This window comes from Cucurbita moschata, unplaced genomic scaffold (genome assembly GCF_002738365.1).
Source record: "Cucurbita moschata cultivar Rifu unplaced genomic scaffold, Cmos_1.0 Cmo_Scf00004, whole genome shotgun sequence".
NCBI lineage: Eukaryota > Viridiplantae > Streptophyta > Magnoliopsida > Cucurbitales > Cucurbitaceae > Cucurbita > Cucurbita moschata.
In genome coordinates this window covers 5,583,482-5,605,189 of record NW_019268520.1, presented here as the reverse complement: position 1 = coordinate 5,605,189, position 21,708 = coordinate 5,583,482, and the positions used below count along the sequence as shown (strand labels likewise).

The 21,708-nt window shown below is 38.6% G+C and overlaps 7 protein-coding genes across 7 annotated transcripts; 3 read left to right on the top strand and 4 right to left on the bottom strand.

Moving 5' to 3' along the window:
* Positions 1-2,204: 2,204 nt before the first annotated feature.
* Positions 2,205-5,518, top strand: LOC111441422 (protein SMAX1-LIKE 3-like). The gene is made up of 4 exons (XM_023078410.1): positions 2,205-3,551; positions 3,683-3,875; positions 4,193-4,739; positions 4,898-5,518. Exons 1-4 carry the CDS (start codon positions 2,350-2,352, stop codon positions 5,488-5,490), a joined length of 2,535 nt encoding a protein of 844 aa, XP_022934178.1. The 5' UTR covers positions 2,205-2,349; the 3' UTR covers positions 5,491-5,518.
* A 2,582-nt stretch (positions 5,519-8,100) lies between these two features.
* Positions 8,101-9,075, top strand: LOC111442204. Its single transcript, XM_023079498.1, has one exon. It carries the CDS (start codon positions 8,242-8,244, stop codon positions 8,737-8,739), a length of 498 nt encoding a protein of 165 aa, XP_022935266.1. The 5' UTR covers positions 8,101-8,241; the 3' UTR covers positions 8,740-9,075.
* A 1,045-nt stretch (positions 9,076-10,120) lies between these two features.
* Positions 10,121-11,049, bottom strand: LOC111442218 (NDR1/HIN1-like protein 10). The gene has a single exon (XM_023079522.1). It carries the CDS (start codon positions 10,893-10,895, stop codon positions 10,323-10,325), a length of 573 nt encoding a protein of 190 aa, XP_022935290.1. The 5' UTR covers positions 10,896-11,049; the 3' UTR covers positions 10,121-10,322.
* Positions 11,050-11,671: 622 nt separating this feature from the next.
* On the bottom strand, positions 11,672-12,436 carry LOC111442212 (NDR1/HIN1-like protein 10). Its single transcript, XM_023079506.1, has one exon. It carries the CDS (start codon positions 12,412-12,414, stop codon positions 11,764-11,766), a length of 651 nt encoding a protein of 216 aa, XP_022935274.1. The 5' UTR covers positions 12,415-12,436; the 3' UTR covers positions 11,672-11,763.
* A 2,097-nt stretch (positions 12,437-14,533) lies between these two features.
* Positions 14,534-15,271, bottom strand: LOC111442040 (NDR1/HIN1-like protein 1). Its single transcript, XM_023079289.1, has one exon. It carries the CDS (start codon positions 15,243-15,245, stop codon positions 14,610-14,612), a length of 636 nt encoding a protein of 211 aa, XP_022935057.1. The 5' UTR covers positions 15,246-15,271; the 3' UTR covers positions 14,534-14,609.
* A 394-nt stretch (positions 15,272-15,665) lies between these two features.
* LOC111442188 lies at positions 15,666-17,221 on the bottom strand. The gene has a single exon (XM_023079483.1). It carries the CDS (start codon positions 17,046-17,048, stop codon positions 15,918-15,920), a length of 1,131 nt encoding a protein of 376 aa, XP_022935251.1. The 5' UTR covers positions 17,049-17,221; the 3' UTR covers positions 15,666-15,917.
* A 1,670-nt stretch (positions 17,222-18,891) lies between these two features.
* LOC111442265 (nudix hydrolase 26, chloroplastic-like) lies at positions 18,892-21,013 on the top strand. The gene is made up of 6 exons (XM_023079586.1): positions 18,892-19,238; positions 19,323-19,373; positions 19,949-20,041; positions 20,154-20,248; positions 20,498-20,612; positions 20,684-21,013. The coding sequence occupies exons 1-6, from the start codon at positions 19,044-19,046 to the stop codon at positions 20,801-20,803; spliced, it is 669 nt and encodes a 222-aa protein (XP_022935354.1). The 5' UTR covers positions 18,892-19,043; the 3' UTR covers positions 20,804-21,013.
* The last annotated feature ends 695 nt before the right edge of the window (positions 21,014-21,708 follow it).

Sequence of the window (21,708 nt, the reverse complement as noted above, 5' to 3'; positions counted from 1 at the left end):
AAAAAAAAAAAAAAAAAAAAAAAAAAAAAAAAAAAAAAAAAAAAAAAAAAAAAAAAAAAAAACTAGATCATAGTGTTTGGTCATTTTTAGTCGAGCTTTACCCATTGACCCTATAAAAATAAATGAACCTATATATTTAAGTAAACCTTCTGATGTGTATTGTTTTTAAAATAATAATAATAAAAAAAAAAAGTATTATTTGGTGGTTTGAGATTAAATAAATGAACACAAAATAGAAGTTAATTGTAAAGGAGTAGAGCTTTAGTGGAAACAAATAATGTAATAAAAAGTAGGGTTTTGCATAAAGTTTTATAGTGGAAACAAATACATGTGGGCTTCCTATGGATTGCACGCACGCACTACCACCCATTACCATTGTCTCCTATAATAATAAACAATTTTATTATGAAAAAACAGCTGCATATTTTGGGCTTAATGGGCTTGTTCTTGCTTCCTTCCACTTGTCTATATTGGGCTAGATGGGCTGCCAATGAAGCCCAAAACTGTTGCCAATTATAAGATTGGTGAGTATTTTCTTGGCCCAAACTGTTCTTCATTTCATCAATCAAATAAATTAAACTTGGTTTAATCATCAAATTAATTATATATATGGGTTGGTTGGAAAGGGAGTGATTGATTAGATATGAATCATTACTTTGCCCCTCTTCCTGCTTTGCTCTCTTTGTGCGTCTAGAAATAAGGTTTTGGTTTGTGTAACGGCCTAGATCCACCGCTAGCAAATATTGTCTTCTTTGGACGTTCCCTTTCGAGCTTCTCCTCAAGGCTTTAAAACGCGTCTACTATCCCCTTTCAACACGAAACTAACTTCATTCAGCTTTTGTTATACTTACTCTTTTTCTATCTTAAAAAATGGAGACACAAACACAAGGGACTTAGGGTGCTTAGGAAGCAATACATTTATTCTCTTCTTCTTCTTCTTCTTCTTCTTTCTTTTCATATTCAAACTCTCCTTTTGGAAGCATTTTACCCCATAAAATGCTTTCTGTTCTTCAAATTATTGCCTGCTCTCTTTGTATGTCTTTTTAGGACAACAAAGATGGATTCTATACCCTAACTTTTTGACCCACCACCACCACCACCACACTGCTCTCACCTCAAAACCGTTTTAAAATGTATACCTCAAGTTCTATATGTTTTGTGTTGATTGATGAACACAAAACAACTTTTGTTTTAATCACTCCCAATCATTGTCTGTGTCTAACTTAAACATACAACCCTACTACTACTATAACCCACTAATTTAATTGCATCTTACTTAAAGGGTTGTTTATGAATTAAGATATTATTAATGAAACGAAATCGATCTAAATGCATAGGTGACCGTGAACTCTCTTTAGATCGCCACCCTCTTTTAATCTTTATTCCATCATTGTTTCAGCATTCCCTCTTTTTCTTTCTTTTCTTTCTTTTTTCCATTTATATATCAACTACTTTTTTCTAATTCTCTGTCAAATACTGTTTTTTTTTTTTCAAAAAAAAAAAAGAGAAAAAAAGAAAAAGATTAAAGTTGAAGATGATTGAAGAATGAAAAAACAGATCTGTCTCGTTTGTTGTGTTGGAGAAATTACTATACATTTCATAGTAACGAGGGATGCAAAAGAGAGAACTTCTTTTCTTTTTCTTTTTTCTTTTTTCTTTTTTCTTTTCCCTTTTTTTCTCTCTTGATCAAGATGGGGATGCAAATTCAAAAAGAAAAATATGAAAACCTTCTCAAGAATTTCCATGTTTGTGTGCATACTTCATATTTTTTTTCAATGGCTTCATGTATAATGAAAGAACCAATAATTTCAATTTTGAAATCTTATGATAAGTGAGTGTTACTTGTGATTGTAACCGTTCAAACCCACTGCTAGCAAATATTGTCCGCTTTGGCCCGTTACGTATTAGTGTCAGCCTCACGATTTTATAACACGTCTACTAGAGAGAGGTTTTCACACCCTTGTAAAGAATGTTTTGTTCTCGCCAACCAAACCAACGTGAGATCTCACAACCACTTCCTTGGAAGTCCAACGTCCTCACTAGCACAGTGCTCAAACCCTAGCTCTAATACCATTTGTAACCATCCAAGCCCACCGTCAAGAAAGAAAAATGCAATGAATATTGGACACACTTCCCCACTCTCTCTTTTCACTCCTTTTTGTGTATTTGTACACAAATAAAGAAGGAGAAGCCAAAACCATTCCCACCACATGCATTCCACTTTCCCCTTCAAAATCCCAAATTTTACCTCGCCTACAAGAAAAGCATACCCTTTTATTTCCATCCTTATATTACAACAAAAACCCTTTCACTCCTCGTGTTTGTTTTAGTGTTTTTTCTTTACCAACTATGAGAACGGGCGGTTGCACAGTACAACAAGCTCTAACTTCCGATGCTTTGAGCGTTGTGAAACAAGCTCTGATTTTGGCGAAGCGGCGTGGCCATGCCCAAGTGACGCCTCTCCATGTGGCCACCACCATGCTTGCAGCCCCCACCGGGCTCCTCCGCACGGCCTGTCTTCAATCCCACTCTCATCCTCTTCAGTGCAAAGCTTTAGAGCTTTGCTTTAATGTGGCCTTAAACCGTCTTCCAGCTTCAAATTCCAGCCCCATGTTAGGCCCTCAATCTCAACACCATCCTTCAATCTCCAACGCCCTCGTTGCTGCTTTCAAACGAGCTCAAGCCCACCAACGCCGTGGATCCATTGAAAACCAACAACAACCCCTTTTAGCCGTCAAAATCGAGTTGGAGCAGCTCATTATTTCCATTTTGGACGACCCTAGTGTTAGCCGTGTGATGAGGGAAGCTGGTTTCTCAAGCACACAAGTCAAGAGTAAAGTGGAACAAGCCGTGTCAACCGAGACCAAGTCAAATGACAATGACGACAACGACGACGACGACAACAACAATACTAGTGTTAGCCATGTTATGGGCGCAGTTGGGATGAAATCAACATTGATAGAGGCGTCTGGTAGAGCGAGTGACGACGACATCGCAACTGTTATCAACGATTTAGCGGAGAAGAAGAAGAGGAGTGTGGTGGTAGTAGGGGAGTGCGTAGCAAGTCTTGAAGGGGTGGTTGAGGCAGCCATTGGGAGAATTGAGAAAAGGGAAGTGCCGGAGTGTCTAAAGGAGGTGAAGTTCATAAAGCTTTCAATTTCATGTTTTAGGAATAGGTCAAGAGTGGAAGTGGATGAGAAGGTTATGGAGCTTAAGAGTTTGATAAGGAGCTGTTTGGGGAAAGGGGTTATTTTATATGTAGGGGATATCAAATGGACAATAGATTATAGAGCTAATCATTCAAGTAGTAATCAAACAAGGGTTTACTATTGTCCGGTGGAGCATATGATTATGGAATTGGGGAAATTGGCATATGGGAATTATGTGGGAGATCATCACCATCACAATGGCATTGTTTGGATTATGGGAATTGCAACTTTCCAAACATACATGAGATGCAAATCTGGAAACCCTTCTCTTGAAACCCTATTGCCCATTCATCCTCTTACTATTCCGGCCGGCAGCTTGAGGTTGAGTCTCACCGCCGACAGGTTAGAATTGAAACAATAAATAAAGATGGTTCTACTTTATTCCAAATTCCCATTAAAAAAAAAGTGATCTTTGGAAATGGGCCAAACCCCAAATCCCATTACATTGATGTCATATTAATTGTTGTTTGCAGTGGCATTCAAAGTCGGTGCTTGGATGAGGAAAAGCAGCTGAGTTGCTGCGTTGAGTGCTCAGCTAAGTTCGAGACAGAAGCACGAAGCTTACATACTTCATATAACACTGACTCAACCACCTCTTCAAGTCCTCTACCTGCATGGCTTCAACAATACAAAAATGAGCAGAAAGCAATGGAACAAAACGAGCAGGTCTTCTTTCATTATTATTTGCTACTAAAATGCTATACGTCCTTATATTTCGGTGATATCCCATATTAGTTGGGAAAGAGAACTAAACACTTTATAAAATGGTGGAAACCTCTCTTTAGCAAGCGCGTTTTAAAAACTTTGAGAGAAAGTCTAAAAAGAACAATATCTGCTAGTAGTAGGCATGGGTCGTTACATTTTCTTTTTTCAGTTTGAATTATTAAAAAAAAAAAAAAAAACCCAGGTGGGATTTTGTGTCGTGAATTTGCAATTTATTTTTATTTGACATTATCTCTTTGTTGTTTCTTATTTTGTAACAGAATTGTGTCACAGTCAGAGACCTTTACAGAAAGTGGAACTCCATTTGCAATTCAATCCACAAGCATTCAAATCACAACAATTGTACTGAGAAAAGTTTATCATTCTCTTGTATTCTACCAAATTCTTCTTCGTCAACATCGCGGTTTTCATACGATCATCATCATTATAATAATCACTTAAATTTCTCATCATACACCCACAACCACAAGCTTCAAGATCATTGCCATGAGGGAAATATGGAGCCAAAGCAATTCATGGCATTGAGTAATAATAATAATAATAACAATCATGGTTCGACCCCTTCTTCAACCTCGTCGGGAAGCGACATCGTTTTGGAGGGTGAATATTTTAGTAGGTTCAAGGAGTTGAACTCTGAGAATTTCACGAGCCTTCGTGATGCCTTGGAGAAGAAGGTACCATGGCAGAAGAATGTGGTTGGTGATATTGCTAGTGCAGTTCTTCAGTGCAGGTCAGGCATGGGGAGGAGAAAAGGGAAAATGGGTCATGGAGGAGATTTCAAGCAAGAAACTTGGTTGCTATTTCAAGGTAATGTAGCACTTTAATTATTAACTTCAATAACTTGTCTATTTTGAGTCGTGTGTTCTTGTTTGTGAAATCCGATTATAAGGGTGTGGAAATCTCTCTCTAGCATACGCGTTTTAAAAATTTTGAGGACAATATTTACTAATAGTGGGCTTGAGCAGGCAATGACTTAGGAGCGAAGGAAAAGGTGGCGGCGGAGTTAGCTAGAGTGATATTTGGGTCAGCAACATCAAATTTGGTGTCAATAACATTGAGCAGCTTCTCCTCCACGAGAGCAGATTCAATGGAAGATTGCAGAAACAAGAGATCAAGAGAAGAACAAAGTTGCAGCTACATAGAGAGATTTGCAGAAGCAGTATCCATTAACCCTCATAGAGTGTTCTTGATTGAAGATGTTGAGCAAGCAGATTACTGTTCCCAAATGGGGTTTAAAAGAGCCATTGAAGGAGGAAGAATCACCAATTCCAATGGCCAACAAGTTCCTTTAGCTGACGCCATTCTCATTCTTAGCTGCGAGAGCTTCAGTGCCAGATCTAGAGCTTGCTCTCCTCCCATCATAAAAGCATCACAAAAACAACAAAATGAAGAAAATGATCAACCCCAAGACATTGAACAAGAAAGTAGCCCTTGTTTGGGTTTGGATTTGAATATTTCCATTGATGAAGATGATGGAGCTGCACATCAATCAATTGATGATGTTGGCCTTCTTGATTCAGTTGATAGACGAATTATTTTTCAAATTCAACAACTATGAGACTAAAAAACATGTAAAAACAAGACAATTGGGGTAGATTGTTTTGCTTTTGTTAATTTTTTTCTATATATATATACATATTTTGTTTGTATATTGTTGGATGACACTCTCACAATAGAGTCCATAATTTTACACCATAAAATGTATGAGAGAAATTCATTTAAGTTGGATAATTTTTGTGTTATGAAGATAATAAAAGAAGGAATATAATTAAAGAGGGTTATGAAGAAATGGGATATTAAAAAGGTTATGATTAATTAGGGTTAATGGTTTGAATGGGAAGCTTATAATTTTGATAAGCATAAAGAAAAGGGGAACGTTGGGAATGCACAAAGTGAAGAAGATTAAGGTATGATCCATAACGTTAGGGTTGTCCAAAGGGGAACCAACTTTTTCAACTTTATAAGGGAAATATCAAAAGATAGCACTACTTTTCATGGTGTTCTTATAAAAATATTCCCTTTTTTTTTTTAAATTATCTCTTTGATTTCTGTAAACCCAACATTCTCATCTTTGGAAAGTTGGGTTGTAAAATTTAATTAATTTCAAACCCACATAGATAAGCATCTTCCTCCCTTAAAACCTTAAAGATGTTACCGCTTTAGAATCACCTTTAAAAAAAAAGAAAAACTAAAGAAGAGAAATTGTCGTTTGTGGCTTTTCAAAAAGATTAGGGTTAGGTCGAATAAATGCATTAAGTACCACACATCGGTGGGGCTCATGGCGTAGGATCACGCGTATGTTAGGGAGAGGTTTCCACACCCTTATAAAGAATACTTCGTTCTTCTCTCCAACCCAATGTGGAATCTCACAACCCACCTCCCTTTGGGACCTAGCGTTCTCGTTGGCACTCGTTATCTTTTTTAATCGATGTGGGACCCCCAATCCTCCTCCCATCAGGACTTAGTGTCTTTACTGGAACACCACCTCGTGTTCAACCCCTTCGAAGCTGAAGCCCTTCTCGTTGGCACATCACCTAATAGTATCAGCTCAATCGAGGTGGAATCTCATATAATTTGTGCAAATTACGATAACTATGGTTGATTAATTAGCGAGAGGCAATGAAATAAGACCTAATTAATAGCGTAAAGTGGGATTCCCCTTTTGGGTAAAGCAAACAGTGAGGTTCTCTTCTTTTGAGTGGTTGTGGGTAAGTGTTAATTCTTTCAACAATTTGGAGGGTTCAGCTTTTCCCAAAAGGAGCCTTCCCTAATGCTCTCTCAATCACCTTCACACATAATATACTCAAATTTCATGTCTTCTAAAACATTTGTTCTTACTTATTGATTTGATGGCTGCCCATTAATTATATAGCGGCACATGGATTGCATTTTTGAAGCAAATTATGATAAATTTAAACAAGCTCTATGGAGTAATGCATTTGGTCTTAGAAGGCAATTAGGACACAAAACCAGCTAAAAAGAATAGCCATTTTGATAGGTTATTGTTCACATCATCAAAGTAAAAAGGGCACCAGCAACAATGAAAACTTAAGCTACAAGCTTATTATTTTTTTTCGAGGAAAAAAGAACCCTAAACCCTAAATCCTAGGCACTCTTTAAGAATCGGGAAGAAAAGGATAGAAAGATTTAGAAAGACGGACGTTAGAAAAGACAAAAAGATTAAGCATGGAGACAAAGTTTGAACACAAGTCGGAGGTGTTTTGGGGACTTTAAGAAAAGAAGGTAAAGGGGAAGTAACTGGATGGATGGATGGATGGTTCTTTTTCACAGCGTCATTGTCTCTATTCCCTTTCCTTCCCTTTTATCGAATGTATTATTCCATTCATCAAAGTAAGGGATTATTCAATTGAATCAACGATCCAATAATTATACAAACAAATTCCTCCTTAAATTAATTATTTCAACTTTGAGTCATGGTTTCATTGGATTATGATTTGAAAGTGATGAAATTTGAAGGATCCAAGGAAAGAGGGGATTGGGAATTAGATTCTTCCCTGCTTTAGTTATTGGTCAAAAAGGGAGAAGCAAAAGAACAAACGAAGCTTGCTCATGCGACACCAATGTTGTCTTTGATTGGGTTTTTTAAGCACATTGTGTGGCTTTTGATGTCTGTTGGGTCCTTATCTTCAACCATACACTTGTTTCACACAAAATTACAAATACTTTCTACTCCAAGTGGCATTCATATGCAAATAATGTCCATAATTATAAGAATTTGTTCAAAAAGTCGTAATCTAACGGTTCAAGTCCACCACTAGTCTATATTGTCCGTTTTGGCCCATTACATATAGTAAAATGTCCTACTTTAGTCGGTGCGAGGACAGACTTTGATACTATTTGTAACAGCTAAAGTCTACTGCTAACTCTCTCACTATTTTGAAACGCGTCTTTATATGAAATGTTTCGTTAAATTAATAACCATAAAATTACCATCCCAATTGAATTGAATGGTTTAGGGTTTGGGCCACTTTGAGTTTTATAATTGAATAGGTCCATTCATGTGTTTTCAAGGTCTATGAGGGTTTTGGAAACAAATATATGGGCCAACCACCCTTTAATATTTGGGAGGTCCGCTCCATAACTACGTGGGCTCGCCGTAAATGAAATGACTCTCTTAGTTACACTGTGCCTTGATTGAATCCTCATGTTATCTCTTCTCCACCCGCAACTCAAGAAGTTGGCTTTGCCAACACAACATTAGGGTCGTTAAGATAATATTAGAATCTGTATTTCCAATTACCACACCAAACTCTTCTTTTCTTCTCTTTTTCGGTCGTAATTCTATGACATGGACGGCGGTTTGAACAAGATCGTCCCCGTACTCATCGCCCTCTTCCTACTCACTTTCCTACTTCTCATCGCTCAGATCCTCTACCTTCTCTCGCGACGGCGCCACCAACACGGCGCCGCCGATCCCAATGAAAAATGCTTCTACTTTTTCTGTTGGAGGAACCAATTGCGGATAGAACCAAAGGAAATCGCGTGCATTTCAAAAACCCACCATAATTTCGAAGCGGCGGCGGCGGCGGTGGTGGTGGAGGAGTGGCAGGAGCTGGGCGGACCGTCGAGAACGCTTTTCACTATCCAGGAAGAGGAGGAGAGTGAAGGAATCGAATCTTCGAGTACGATGTCGTTTCATACGCCCTGTGGTTCTCCTGCCTACTACTTCACCCCGTCGCCGTCATCGTCGCCTACTCGTGACGCCGGCAACTTTCCGGTGGATGGTGATTGTTGGGACCACAATCGAACGACGCCGTTTTTGGCTATTGAAATTAGCAGCCACTGATTACACACACTCTACGAGTAACACGAGCGATGATTCCGGCTTTCAACTCTCTTGGATGACATGGCGGTCCACCAATTGCATGACTTTTCTGCCACGTCAGCTACGCTCAGGAAGGAGTAGGACCCACACAACCGATGGGTTACTTTAATATTTTATCTTTTACTTTTTGCTCTTTTCTGGTTGGAGTAATCTGGTGCGGGTAGGTGTAGTGCAGGTGCACATTTTTTAAGGGAAGCTTTTTCCTCTGCCAGCGTGGCGGCTTACGTGCAAAACGTATGTTTGTGGGCCCCCAATAATACTTTGGCCCAAGACTTGGTATAAAATAATAATTATAGTTTATTGACAGTTTAATTTCTATTTAATATTGTTGATTGCTTTATTTTTGACGAATATAAGGTTGTTCCTATCAATGGTATTTATTTTTGTTGATATGTTCTATTGATTTACATTGATGTCGAATTAGGTTGATGAAATTTTTTGGATCAACCTAAGATCGTAGGTTGGTTGAGTTGGTGAATCGAAAAACCCAATAAAATTTACAATTAAATCCTCTAAAATCTCATAAAATTCAAATAGCAAACATTCATAAGTCACACTATGTCAGTGACATAGAGCTGTTAAGTAACTAAGTTTTTCTATGAGTGTGGAAACAAAACATTTCTTATAAGAGTGTGGGAACATCTCCTTAGTAGATGCGTTTTAAAATTTTGAGGCTAAAGTAGACAATATTAACTAACTCTAGGTTTGGGCTGTTACAAACAATATCAAAGCTAGACATTGGGTGGTATACTAGCAGAGGATGCTAGGCCCCCAAGGAAGGTAGATGGTGAGATTCCACATTGGTTGGAGAAGGGAACAAAATATAATTTATAAGGGTGTGAAAACTTCTCCCTAGTAGACATGTTTTAAAAAATGTGAAGCTAGCGGTGAGCTAGTTCTGGAAGGCGTATAATATTTAAAGCACTCGTTCACCTAGTAGACTCAAAACACTCCCTAAGGCCTAATCTCATAGCCCTTTTAAGTACCCAAGTGCTCGAATGTGTACTTAAACAATCATTCACACCGCACTCAAAGCACTCGAAATAATGTAAACCGCACAGCCTTCTAAGTTAATTAATTGCTGGAACGTGTACTTAAAAGTACTCATACACCCACCCTTACACTCAAACACACTCACTAAACGCCTAGCCTCTAATTATTTAAGTGGTTTGGAGTGTGTACTAATAACACTCACTCTTTCCCATTCACATATCTTCAAAAGTCTAAATATACCCTTCAAAATAATTTATTAAATTATAATTCTATAAGAATGACTTAATAAAAATTAATTATGTATATGTAGATTAAATGAAAGGGCCCGGGTCCAACACGCCTCTGGATGTGATGGATATTGTTAAAAATAATATTAGTTATGATATAAATATTGAAAGAATTATAAATTACATTATCACATTAGTGATTTTTGTTTGAAATTGATATATTTTGATATGAATATAGACATGGTCAAGAATATGACATCCAACTAACCAAATACAAAATCAAACCAAAACGGCACCGCTTGAGATGAATTTTAGGAATAGAGCTCAATAATCGACATGGCAGGCAATGATCTGAAACCAAGGAATGGATCTCCCATTAAAACTCAACGCAACCTTGAATCCACAGCTTACTTTAAGCTTTTCTCGAACGATTTTAAAAACCCCAAATTTCAACCTTGTGGAGAGCCGAAATTTGAGATCAATGGCGTAAGCGCCGGCAAGTTTTTCAGAATTGAACTCGGAGACCTTGTGGTTGGGGATTGGCACCAGGTGCTGGCCTTCAAATCTTGCTCTAATCAAGCTGGTGGCTTTTGGGCTTTGGTAGAAAGGGGTAAGAAACCTGGTGTCAAAGTTTTGATGTTTATACATCGCGGTTGCTTCGATGGTGTCGTAAAAGATTCCGACTTGGTCGTTGGGGTTTGTGAGAGTGAAGTAAAGAGCAAGGTTGTAATGGAGTTGGGTGTTGTTTGTGAAGTTGAATTGGGTGAGTGTGGCGTCTGTGACATAGAATTTGATCTTGTGGGTTATGAAAACGAGCCATAAGATGAAGATGGAGAACCCAAAGGTTGCACCAAGCGCCACAATAACGCAGATCAAGAGGCACCATAAGCTTGCCATTCTACAGGATTGATTTGGGATATTAGTTTGGAGGAGGAAGAAATAGGATTTGGAATGGAAGATATTGATATTTGTGTGTTGTTGATAAATCTTGGTTTTGGGTTGACTTTTTGGGACACCAGCTCATGGAGGAGATTAAAAACTCAATCCCAAGAGAAGACCAGCTCATTGAGGCCATTAAAAATTCAATCCCCACACAAGCTTTAGAACTTGATTTACTAATAAAATCTACATCTTTCAACTCAAATTAATGTCCAAAACTAGGGGCCTTTTTGTAGTGTGGAATTAAGGATATGTTGACATTTTGGGTAGGTGGACATCGTCATGTATCCCACAATGTGGAGAAATCTCCACCCCTTCGATGACGTGGTTGGTTAGGAATCATCGATCTCCACTATCATATGATATTGTCCACTTCGAGCATAAACTCTCCTAACTTTGTTTTAGGCTTTCCCCAAATGCATCCTACCATGAATTTCTTGCTTATAAACACATGATCATTCAGTGCACTACAAGATCTGATCTATTTTTTTGGTAGAGATAGGAAATTGAATTACAATGAAGGGGAGTGAGGATTGTTGAAAGTTCTACATCGGCTAATTTAGGGAATGATCATGAGTTTATATACAAAGAATAGTCTCATTGGCATGAGGCCTCATGGGAAAGCTCAAAGCAAAGTCATGAGAACTTATGTTCAAAGTGAACAATATATTACCATTGTGGAGAGTCGTGTTCCTAAATTGATATATTTTTTTGGATAAATTAATATAAGACGATATTCAAGTTCTCAATCATCTTTATTGTATTAAAAATAATCAAATTACAAAATAAGAATAAGAATAATAAATACCATAAAGCGACCAATGAATCAGAATTGGAAATCACAGGCAGTGTTGGGAAAGAAAACAAAAGAAAAAGACTTGGGAGCATTACTCAATGGAACCCTCAATCCACAGTGCACCTTGGGCTTTAATTTCAACACCACCTCACCGGACTTCATCCTTAACCGGAAAAAGAACTTGACATCAATCGGGTATTGCCCCTCAGCTTTCTCGGAGTTGAACTCAACAATTTCATCGCCAGCGAGAAGGATCAGGCGTTGACCCTCGAAGTTATTGGGGCTGAGGACGGCGGTGCTCTTGGTGTCTTGGAAGAACGCTGGCAGCGAGAGGCTGTTAAGCCTCCGGTTCTTATAAAGAACGACCATTTCGTTAGTATCGTAGTAAACTCGGTAGCGCTTGTTGGGGTTTGTGATGGTAACGTTAAGACCCAAGTTGTAATAGAGCTGATTGGCAGTGATGTTGAATTGGGTGAGTTTAGCGGAGGTCACATTGAACTCAAGCTTATGTGGACGGTACACAAGCCCTAATATCAGCAATACAATACCAACCCCCACGATGAACCCAATCGCCACCTTCAGAATGGTGCAAAGGACGCGCCGCCCGCGGTGTCTCTTGGACGAAGGAGGCACGGTGGGGCCGTAGAAGTTGGCGTTCAAATAGGGCTGTTTGTCGGCCATTGAGAAGGAGATTAGAGTGAACAATGGTAAAGCGAAGTGCATTTAGAATTAGATGATTTAGTTATATATAAGGAAGGAAGTTGGGGGATTCGGTAAGGAAAGCCCACAACTTGTTTTTTTTTTCATGAACAAATTTTAGGGTTTGATTCAACACGTGGGATATAGAAGAGTTGACATCATAATTTGGTCAAGTAATACTATATTGACTTTGAAAATATTGGGAAATCAAAATATGTCCACTTAAAAAGAGGAGAATAATGATATGTAACATGAACACGACTCTCTACAATGATATGATATTATCAATTTTGAACATAAATTCTCATGTCTTTGCTTTACGTTCTCCAAAATGTCTCGTATCATCAGAGATAGTATTCCTTAATTATAAACTCAGGATCATTTTTTAAATGAGTAGACGTGGAACTTTCATCATCCAACAATAACAACTTACCTTTAAAAAAATCGAAACGGAGAAGAACAAAAATGTCCACGGCAGCCATTGGAAGACGTTATATTCCAATTCCCAACCCAGTTCCATTGAAGCTTCCCAAGCTTTTTATTTATCTTTCTTTAAATGATAAAAAAATTGGTACATGGTTTTCTTAAAAAATAAAATACTGTTTGTTGAAATAATAGGGCTGCTTTTGACCTTGTCCATTTTGATTTCTTTTTAGTTTTTTGACTAATTCCTCCAATTAGCTATTCAACATGAAGCTTTGACTAAACACCTATGAATGTAGATTTGATGGAAATATCTTTGTTATTCTTTGGGCAAATTAGTTGAGAAAGAAAGAGAAATATAATGAAATAAATTAAGCCTGGGTTAAGATGATTGTTTATATGTAATACTTCAAGTCCACCGCTAGCTAACATTATCTTCTTTATGATTTCTCTTTTAAGTTTCCTCTCGAGATTCTTAAAACGTGCCACCTTTATAAAGAATTTTTTGTTCTCTCCCCTAATCGACATGAGATCTCACACTATCAAAATAAAACAAATTAGTGATGAAGTATTATTTTTTTAATATAACAAATAGAAATATAGGATAAATTATAATCATAAAGAATATAATTTTTTCACTTTTCAAAAAGTGAATTTTAATATTCTGTTAGCAAAGAAGCTAACAATCCACCAAAAACCTTATCTTATTCACACAAAACATAACAAAATCTCATCATAAATACAACTTACTCACATCAAGCACCCACAACATTTAATCTAACATTAAATTGATATTAAATTAATCTGAGAAATGCCCATTTAAAGGAGGATTAAATGCATTACAATTAATAATGTTGCATATGAAGTGCCCCATTCATATGGCATAAAGAGATGACGCATAAAAGCATATGGCATAAAGAGATTGGAACATGTAAAAGGGCATTTTTGGATGTGAAGCTTCCATTCAACACTTCCCACAATTTGCCTCTTTACAATCTTCTAAAGTTTAGGGAATATATTTATCTTCTTACATTATTACTAGGGCTACATATAATACTACAACCTTACTAATATTTTAACTCACTTTATGAGTTTAAACTATATTATAAAGAATATATGATTATGATTGCATTATACAATAAAGTTCATATACCTTATTATATATAATGTCGAATATGATCCCTTTTTCTTTTTTCTTTTTTCATGTGATAGTCCCGATGGCAATAAGGTATCATACAAGCCTCGTTCTTTTAATTAGTGAAGAGGATTTCCCTCCCAATTAAGACTAAAATATCCCACCAACCAACGCAAGTTTATCCAACATAAAAATCTTAACTATGAAGTCTCTATAATTGAGTTATCGAAGAGGAACGTGCATCTTGTGGGTGTAAGTTGTAACTTTTAATTCTTGCAAGTGTTTTTTAGTCATCCTATTATCAACATCGCTCTTATTCGAATGTGGTCTCGGTTCATTCATGTACTCTTTCTTTACTCGAGTGACTTAATCATTGCACACAAAGTTTCTTCTCCCGTTCCTCCATTTATGTTTAATATTTAATAGATTTTTTAATCTTATAAAATGTATATTAAAGATTTGACAAATAACACATAAAATCAAGATTGGAAGTTGTATATTACAACTTTTTAAACATTAAAGATGAACATAAAATTACAAAAATTAACCCACATTACCACTAATCTCATTTATTAAAACATATTTATTTTTCCAACACGAAAGCACATTTACCCTAAATTCAAATACTAACGTGGCATCTCTGAACCACCTGGTACTTCACGTTATACTCAACAATGGATCCGTCTCCAGACGGCGGACACCCATCGAACTTGATCACCACCGGGCAGTTCACGTGGAACTGATACCGACCACTGATAAAGTTTCCAACTTTCCAACGGACCCGCCCCTCAATTCTGACAAGCAACGGCAGCGCTCCGACGTCACGATCCTGATTCAGTGCCGTGCTGATGAAGGGCGCAACCGGGACGGCGGTGCCGGAGACGAAAGGGGACCATACGCTAACTTCCTTATGGCCTTGGTAAAACCGAGGGATGAGCGTGTGGAGAGTGATCTGTTGGTTCCGGTAAGTGGCGGACACGTGGAGGTCTTCGTAGTAGATTCCGATGCGGCGGTTGGGGTTGCGGGAAGAGATAGTGAGGAGGAAATTGGAGGTCAGGAAACTGGGGACGCTGGCGTTGAAGGCGTAGACGGTGACGTCTTGGAGGAGGAAAGTGGGCTTGGTGGGGCGGAGGACGGCCCAGATTATGAGGATGCAGAGGAGGAGGAGGAAGATTAAGATACCGACGACGGCGCCGATTAGGGTTAGGAGCTTAATGCGCTTTTTCTTGCAGTGCTTCTCGCAGTCGTATGCCATGACAACTGAATGGGTGTGGAAGTGAAGGAGAATGGATGGTATTTATATTTAAATCTACACCGTTCATTTCCAATCCGGCCCCACCACTGTTCTTTTTGTAATAAATTGAGAATGTTGTTACTTTAATTATCGCAATAATGATCTTAATGGATAGTATAATACATTGATTTGAAATTAATAATTGATTATTTGGTATGAACAATTATTAAAGTCCTTCAACAACTTACTAACTTTATAATTCAATCCACTTATTTTAAAACTAATTACAGTAACTAGCACTCTATAATTTGTTAATAATTTTGTTAATAATTCAAGTCATTTTGTCATTTTAGAAACAATGTTGATAGTTGGAAAATCCCAATTGGAGATCGAATTATGTGTAGGAAAAGAAAAAGAAATTATGAATGGATCATTATATTCTGAATAAAAATTTGGAGTTATGAGTTTATAGTGTTTTTTAATTGGAATGGAAGGTGGGGGTACAAAGTTGTTAATGAAAGCGATGAATTGTGAGAGGTAGAAATGAAAGAATGGATGTTTTTGGGGGCAATTGTTGTGTTACGAACCTATATTATATACAATCCAAACCGAAGAAGGCTCGTTAGAGAAGGGGAAACAGACATACAAAATTCTAAAACGAAGAAAAACAGAGACATTTCACCGAGGAATATTCTAGACGAGAACCTTACAAGTCTTGGATTGGGCGCCGGGGGAGTAGACGCCATCGGTGGTGTGTCCGGTGAAGACCAGCTTCAAATCCTCACAGAACACTCTGAGAATAACGCGCCTGGTCCACCCAGACCCGGAACCAGAACGGAAAGTGGTCCACGCAAGTAATCTCAAGGTGAAACTAACCGTTCCAGTGGTCCTCTCCCGCTCGAGCTTCTCCTCTGTTTGGGCCCAATTTCCGGGGTCATCTGGGCTACTGGATGTCATTTTAACCTGCATTTGCCTGCTTTTCTCCATGTCCAGAAAGAAAGGGTCGGAGAAGGAGGTTGCCACCGTGTTGTCACTGTAGTCCACGAAACTCCGGATCCGCTCGAAATGCAGGTTGAGTTTGTGGTTGGGATTTTGGACCGTTACTTTGATGTCCCAGATCCCGGAGTAGTTGGATTTGGAGATGTTGAAATTGGTGACGGAGAAGGAATCCACTTTGAAATTTGGGATTTCGGGGCGGAGGATGATCCAGGTGATAATGCTGGACATGGTCATTATAACCACCAAAAGGAGCAACGCCGCAAAAATGCCGCGGAGGAATCCAGCGCCCGCCGTCTCCTGTCGGTAGTATTGGGGATTGTTGTTGTTGTTGTTGCTATTGTAATAAGCGGCGGGAGGGGCCTGGGTGTAGGCGTAGGCGTTGTAAGGGGGGTAATTCCCTGGGGCCGGAGGGTACCCTGGATGTGGCGCTGGAGGATACCCCATGGCTGGAGGGTAGCCATGGGCGTGAGGAGGATACCCCAGGGTGGGTGGGGGGTAGATGGGAGGAGGGTTGTTTCCGGCGGAGGGCGGAAGCGGGGGAGGTGGGTCGGTGGGCTTGGATTGGGATTGGAAATGTTGTTGATCCACGGATGAAGAAGCCATTTGGAAGTGTCTCTGTTTATGAGTTTTCTCTCTCTCTATGGCCTGGAATTGGAGAGAGAGAGAGAGAGAGAGAGAGAGAGAGAGGGAGAGAAAAATGGGAAGGGAGAGGAGTTTGAGGGGGGAATTGGAGGAGTTAGAATATGGACATCCACCAAAGCTTTTCTTAGAAATATCACGTAACCTTCGGACCTTGTCATCTTCAACCTCTGTTTTCCAAACCATTACCAACGCGATAATATTGACCAAACTTTTCTTAACCTTTTTTTTCTCCTCTCTATAATTACATGTTTCAGTTTTCCACTAACCTTTTCACGAACACTAAAATTTATATTCTTTCCAATCTTTCAATATTCTTCTTATTTATAAATCTCTAAATATAGTATACAAATTTTAAAACAATATGAATATTTATCATCTTACATGCTATTTAGTCTAGTTTCATGTCGGTTAAAGACAAACAAAGATAGGTCTTAACCCCTTTTGTGCTCAATTTGAATGAAACATTATTTTCTTTCCCAGGTAAATACAAATATGAAGGAAAAATAAAGAAGATAGATCTTTGAAATGACTTGCAATTATAAAATACCCATATTCTTAATACCTTAAAAAGAAATCCAATATTTTATTGAAGGAAATCCCAATCCAATCCCCCAACATGACACTACACATGAAAGAACAGAAGGAGCGAATGGTCATTTTGAATTGGACTATAAGGCGAATAATAAATTCAGGCCAAAATACAAATAAAGAGGAGAAATTTAATTGGGAGGAAAACCAACAACAATATTAATAATAATTATATCAATATTGAAAAAGCAGACTCTTCTTCCACTCCCACATCGTTAAACAAAAAAAAAAAAAAAACTCTTTCCTCCTTTTGGTCAAAATAGTCTCACAATTTTAAAGAAAATATTAGGTGGATGGTGGACCAACCTGCTGATTCTCTGTGATCAACGGCTACGATCCTTCCTCCTGAAGGGCCATTTGTAAGCCAATGGAAGATTTTGGTACACTCTTCTTACGGTGTACTCGACTTCACACGAATAATTCCCCCCCCACCATTCCCTCTCCTTCCCCTCCACCTACTCTGTTACTTATTCACACGCACCGCACACAACGAGAAGACCAAAATAAGCTAATTCGGCTCGGATTCTTTTATGGGTCGGGCTATCGGACCAGCATGCGACCGGAATCCCGCCGTCACGGCATCGTTGGCGCAGCAGTGAAATCCGACTGCCGCCCCGGTCTCTTTCGCACTCAGGCAGTCACGGCAGGCCGTCGTCTTCGATTTCACACTACCGTTCCAGCTACCGTCTCCGTCTCCGCCCGCCGTCAGATTCCTTACCCCTACGCTCGTTGAGTAGTTTTCCCTCTCCAATTGCAGCTTCCGAATTCGCTCTTCGTAATCGTATCGGTCCATCGCCGGCGAGATGAAGCCGGAGAGCATTTTGTTTTCAATGCCAGCGTTTCGTCTCAACAGCATCACATTCTCCGGTGGATTCTTCTTATTCGGTTGATTCGTCTTTGCCTTCGTCTTCGTCGCTGACGGGAGGTAGTATTCGTCTTCGTTGTTGTCGGTGACCTTCCGCCTCCTCTCGCGTCTCGAACGTTTCAAAACAACAAGAAAGAAGCTGTTCTTCTCGCAGGAAATTGCGCCGAAGTTGACCTTCCCGGTGATGGGGATTCTCCGCCGAATCTTCGTCGAGAAATCCAGAGAGATCTTGTACTCGGCGAGGTAAACCGTGAATTGGTGCGAAGAGATGCCGATCATCTTACTCAAATCCGACTGAAAATTCTTGAAATCTGTCGAAGAAGAGACGATGACGGAACCGATGGGGACATCTTGCTCGCCGTCGTGGAAAACAATCGGGAACGAAACGCCTCCAGCGGTCTCCACCATCGCCGCTACAAGTGAATGAATTCTTGTTCAATTGCGGAACAGAAGAAAGAATCTCGTAAAGAAGGAAGAAGAAGAAAGAAGAAGAAAGAAGAAGAAGAGGGTTTTAGAGAGAAATCTTGAAGGAGGAGGCTATGGGGGCTTTTACAGAGTGGGTTTTAGGTTTTTATGGTAAGAAGGAGAAGGCGGTGAGGGTATTTTTGGAATAAAATATCAGATTTGGGGCTTTGGTACTAAGGAAGCAAAATAGAAGAACTTGGAAGGAAATTTCAAAACGCCAAAAGAGACTTGGGAATCAAGTAAACGGAAACGACAGCGTAATGGTTGCTTTGAGTGTGTTTGGACCAAATTGCCCCTCTTTTTCAATTGATGTCTCGTCAACGCCTCATTGGAGGGGGATTTCATCGTGTTGCTGTCTCTTCCGGCCTTCGTCTTCTTCTTCATCATCCATGGAGTTTCCTCCAGAAGGTTACAGAAGAAACGTTGGAATTTGTCTCTTTAATCCTTCTGGAAAAGTAATTTCTCTTCCCCTTCCTCGCCTTCTTCTTTCTCTCCCATCTGTTTTCTTCTGTTGATGATAATTGTTTTCTCTTTCGCAGATTTTTGCAGCTTCGAGGCTGAACAGGCCTGAAGTCTGGGAAATGCCTCAGGTAATTTCTATTCCGACGTATTTCGAACTTTGTTCATTGGGAAACAGGAAAGTATCGTCTCGCTGCTTTATTCCGTGCGAATTAGGGCACATAATTTATAGGTTCCATCTCTGATTTCTTTGTGGGAATATCCGGAAATTCTTTTGAAGGGCTCCTCAGATTTTCTTACACGCGAGTGAGAAATTCGAGGATCCTCTCAAGAGAAGGGGATTTGTGCAAAATTGAATCCATCTCTCTCGAATCTTCTCTTTGAACATATTCTTGGTGAAATCCTTGCAATGGCTGGAACATTTCAAGTGAAAAATCTTTCTATGCTGCTATGGTCTCTTTCCATTTGGGAACTGTATTACCTTTCAGAAATCTGTTTATGGTATTGATGGAAACATTGACAATTTTGTGTGTTTCTTATCTTTTCAATCATGAGACTGAGAGGTGTTAGAAATGATGTATTTTATCTACATCTGCATTGTATTGTATCCCTAAATGATATAGGCTTTATTACTGTCTTGCGGGGCTTGAAGGTAGTGGAGGATCCTTAGATTTGTTTTCCTTGAAAATGATTTGCCATCATACAGGGTGGTGTAAATGAAGGCGAAGATTTCACTACGGCAGCCAAGAGAGAACTCACTGAAGAAACTGGAGTAGTTTCTGCAGAAATTATTGCAGAGGTATGCATTTTGAGATGCCTCCAGCCTCTATATCTCGTTTTTCATTACATAGAAAAATGAAATCCAGCTTCATTGAAATCAGGACTGATTCGTTCTTTGGTTAAATATGTAGCTACCCTACTGGCTTACTTACGATTTCTCGCCCGAAACCAGCATCAAACTCAGCAAACACTGGGGAGTAAGATACAAAGGCCAAACCCAAAAGTGGTATTGTCACCTGAAAATCTGGCTTCTGTATCCTTTTGATGTTAAGGAACCTCCTTTTTAAAACGTGTCTCGACAGATTCGTGCTTTCTTGGTATAATCTTCTTGTTTATCATTAAAGAACCTATTGCGTGCGTATTTGGTAACTGTTTTCTTTTTTTCTTCCTCGAAAACTTGATCAATGTTTAAGGATTATGTGTTATCCCCTTCAAGCTTCCATGTTCATTTGATCGATCCTGAAGCTCGTGACAGGTTTCTGATGAAGTTCACCGGGAAAGAAGAAGAGATTAATCTTCTGGGTGATGGAACTGAAAGGCAAGAGTTTGGGGAGTGGTTATGGATGTCAATTGAACAGATAATGAACCAAGTGAGTAAATTTCTTGTTGCTTCATTCTTTGTCCTGCAATTTCTCTTACATTCTTATAATCGTTTGAACAGACTGCCGATGTCCGGAAGCCTGTTTATGCACAAGTGATGAAGGAATTTGGTAACTTCATACTTGGAAATGAGTGTGATGATGTTTCTTTTAAGCAGAGTGAAACCCAATTAGTTAGCTGAAGTGTTCAAATTCTGCCATGGGAAGAAGAAAATTTATATTCATTATTCATACCACAATCATTATACGTGTACCGTATGAATCACAGGTTCGTATAAAATGTTGTATTTTTGTATCTAACTCTTGTTGTTCAAATAAGAACGCCAAAATTTGAAGGTCCTGATAACTTTTGAGGTAAGGCAGAATATTTGATCCTTGTGGGATATGGACCATTGGTGGATTCATGTTCATATTTGAAATCTGAGGCAAAGATATGGGAATCAGAACCTTCACTAAATAATTTGTGCAGCTGTAAAAGGGTTTATTAGTCCAAATATGGGATTGTAAATGATTTCCACGAGCTTGATTTTGACGCTCTTCTGCTTTTACCTTCGCTTTCTTGCTTGTAAGGCCACGTTTGGGGGAATGTGGATGAAGACATTTTGATTTATAGAATGGAATCAGAACGTGGAATTCGCTTTTAAATGTGGGAGTTATTCTTTATTCTTTTCGAAGTGATAATTATTCATTGCCCAAAACCAAACCTTCAAATTTTGTTCTCTTTTCTTATTTTGGGATTATTATATACTTTACTATCTCGCCTATTCTTTTGTTCTTTTATACTCATTGTTACCAATAATCATTTTTGAAGGGAAAAGAATGCACTTTTAATTTTGGTTTAGGTCATGGGTTCAAATCATTCCAAGCAAACACTTTGAGATGTTAAGCTATATTTAAGAGTGTTTTAGAAGTAAGTGACGGGCTTAGATAAGATATTGTAAAAGAACCACTTGAGCAAATAATTGAAAATATAATTAACAAACATAATGTTCGAAAATTTGAATTTGATCGAAAGTCATTCTTAGATTTGTTATGCTATAAATTTTTTACAATTTAACCCTACTTTTAATAATATATGAAAACTATA

What these genes read in the sequence shown, in the direction of transcription:
- LOC111441422 (XM_023078410.1), top strand. Translation starts at nt 2,350, where the DNA reads ATGAGAACGGGCGGTTGCACAGTACAACAAGCTCTAACTTCCGATGCT. An exon ending in CAATGGAACAAAACGAGCAG is followed by an intron (nt 3,876 to 4,192) that starts GTCTTCTTTCAT and finishes ATTTTGTAACAG; the next exon opens with AATTGTGTCACAGTCAGAGA. An exon ending in AACTTGGTTGCTATTTCAAG is followed by an intron (nt 4,740 to 4,897) that starts GTAATGTAGCAC and finishes GGGCTTGAGCAG; the next exon opens with GCAATGACTTAGGAGCGAAG.
- LOC111442204 (XM_023079498.1), top strand. Translation starts at nt 8,242, where the DNA reads ATGGACGGCGGTTTGAACAAGATCGTCCCCGTACTCATCGCCCTCTTC.
- LOC111442218 (XM_023079522.1), bottom strand. Translation starts at nt 10,895, where the DNA reads ATGGCAAGCTTATGGTGCCTCTTGATCTGCGTTATTGTGGCGCTTGGT.
- LOC111442212 (XM_023079506.1), bottom strand. Translation starts at nt 12,414, where the DNA reads ATGGCCGACAAACAGCCCTATTTGAACGCCAACTTCTACGGCCCCACC.
- LOC111442040 (XM_023079289.1), bottom strand. Translation starts at nt 15,245, where the DNA reads ATGGCATACGACTGCGAGAAGCACTGCAAGAAAAAGCGCATTAAGCTC.
- LOC111442188 (XM_023079483.1), bottom strand. Translation starts at nt 17,048, where the DNA reads ATGGTTTGGAAAACAGAGGTTGAAGATGACAAGGTCCGAAGGTTACGT.
- LOC111442265 (XM_023079586.1), top strand. Translation starts at nt 19,044, where the DNA reads ATGGTTGCTTTGAGTGTGTTTGGACCAAATTGCCCCTCTTTTTCAATT. An exon ending in TCTTTAATCCTTCTGGAAAA is followed by an intron (nt 19,239 to 19,322) that starts GTAATTTCTCTT and finishes TCTCTTTCGCAG; the next exon opens with ATTTTTGCAGCTTCGAGGCT. An exon ending in AAGTCTGGGAAATGCCTCAG is followed by an intron (nt 19,374 to 19,948) that starts GTAATTTCTATT and finishes GCCATCATACAG; the next exon opens with GGTGGTGTAAATGAAGGCGA.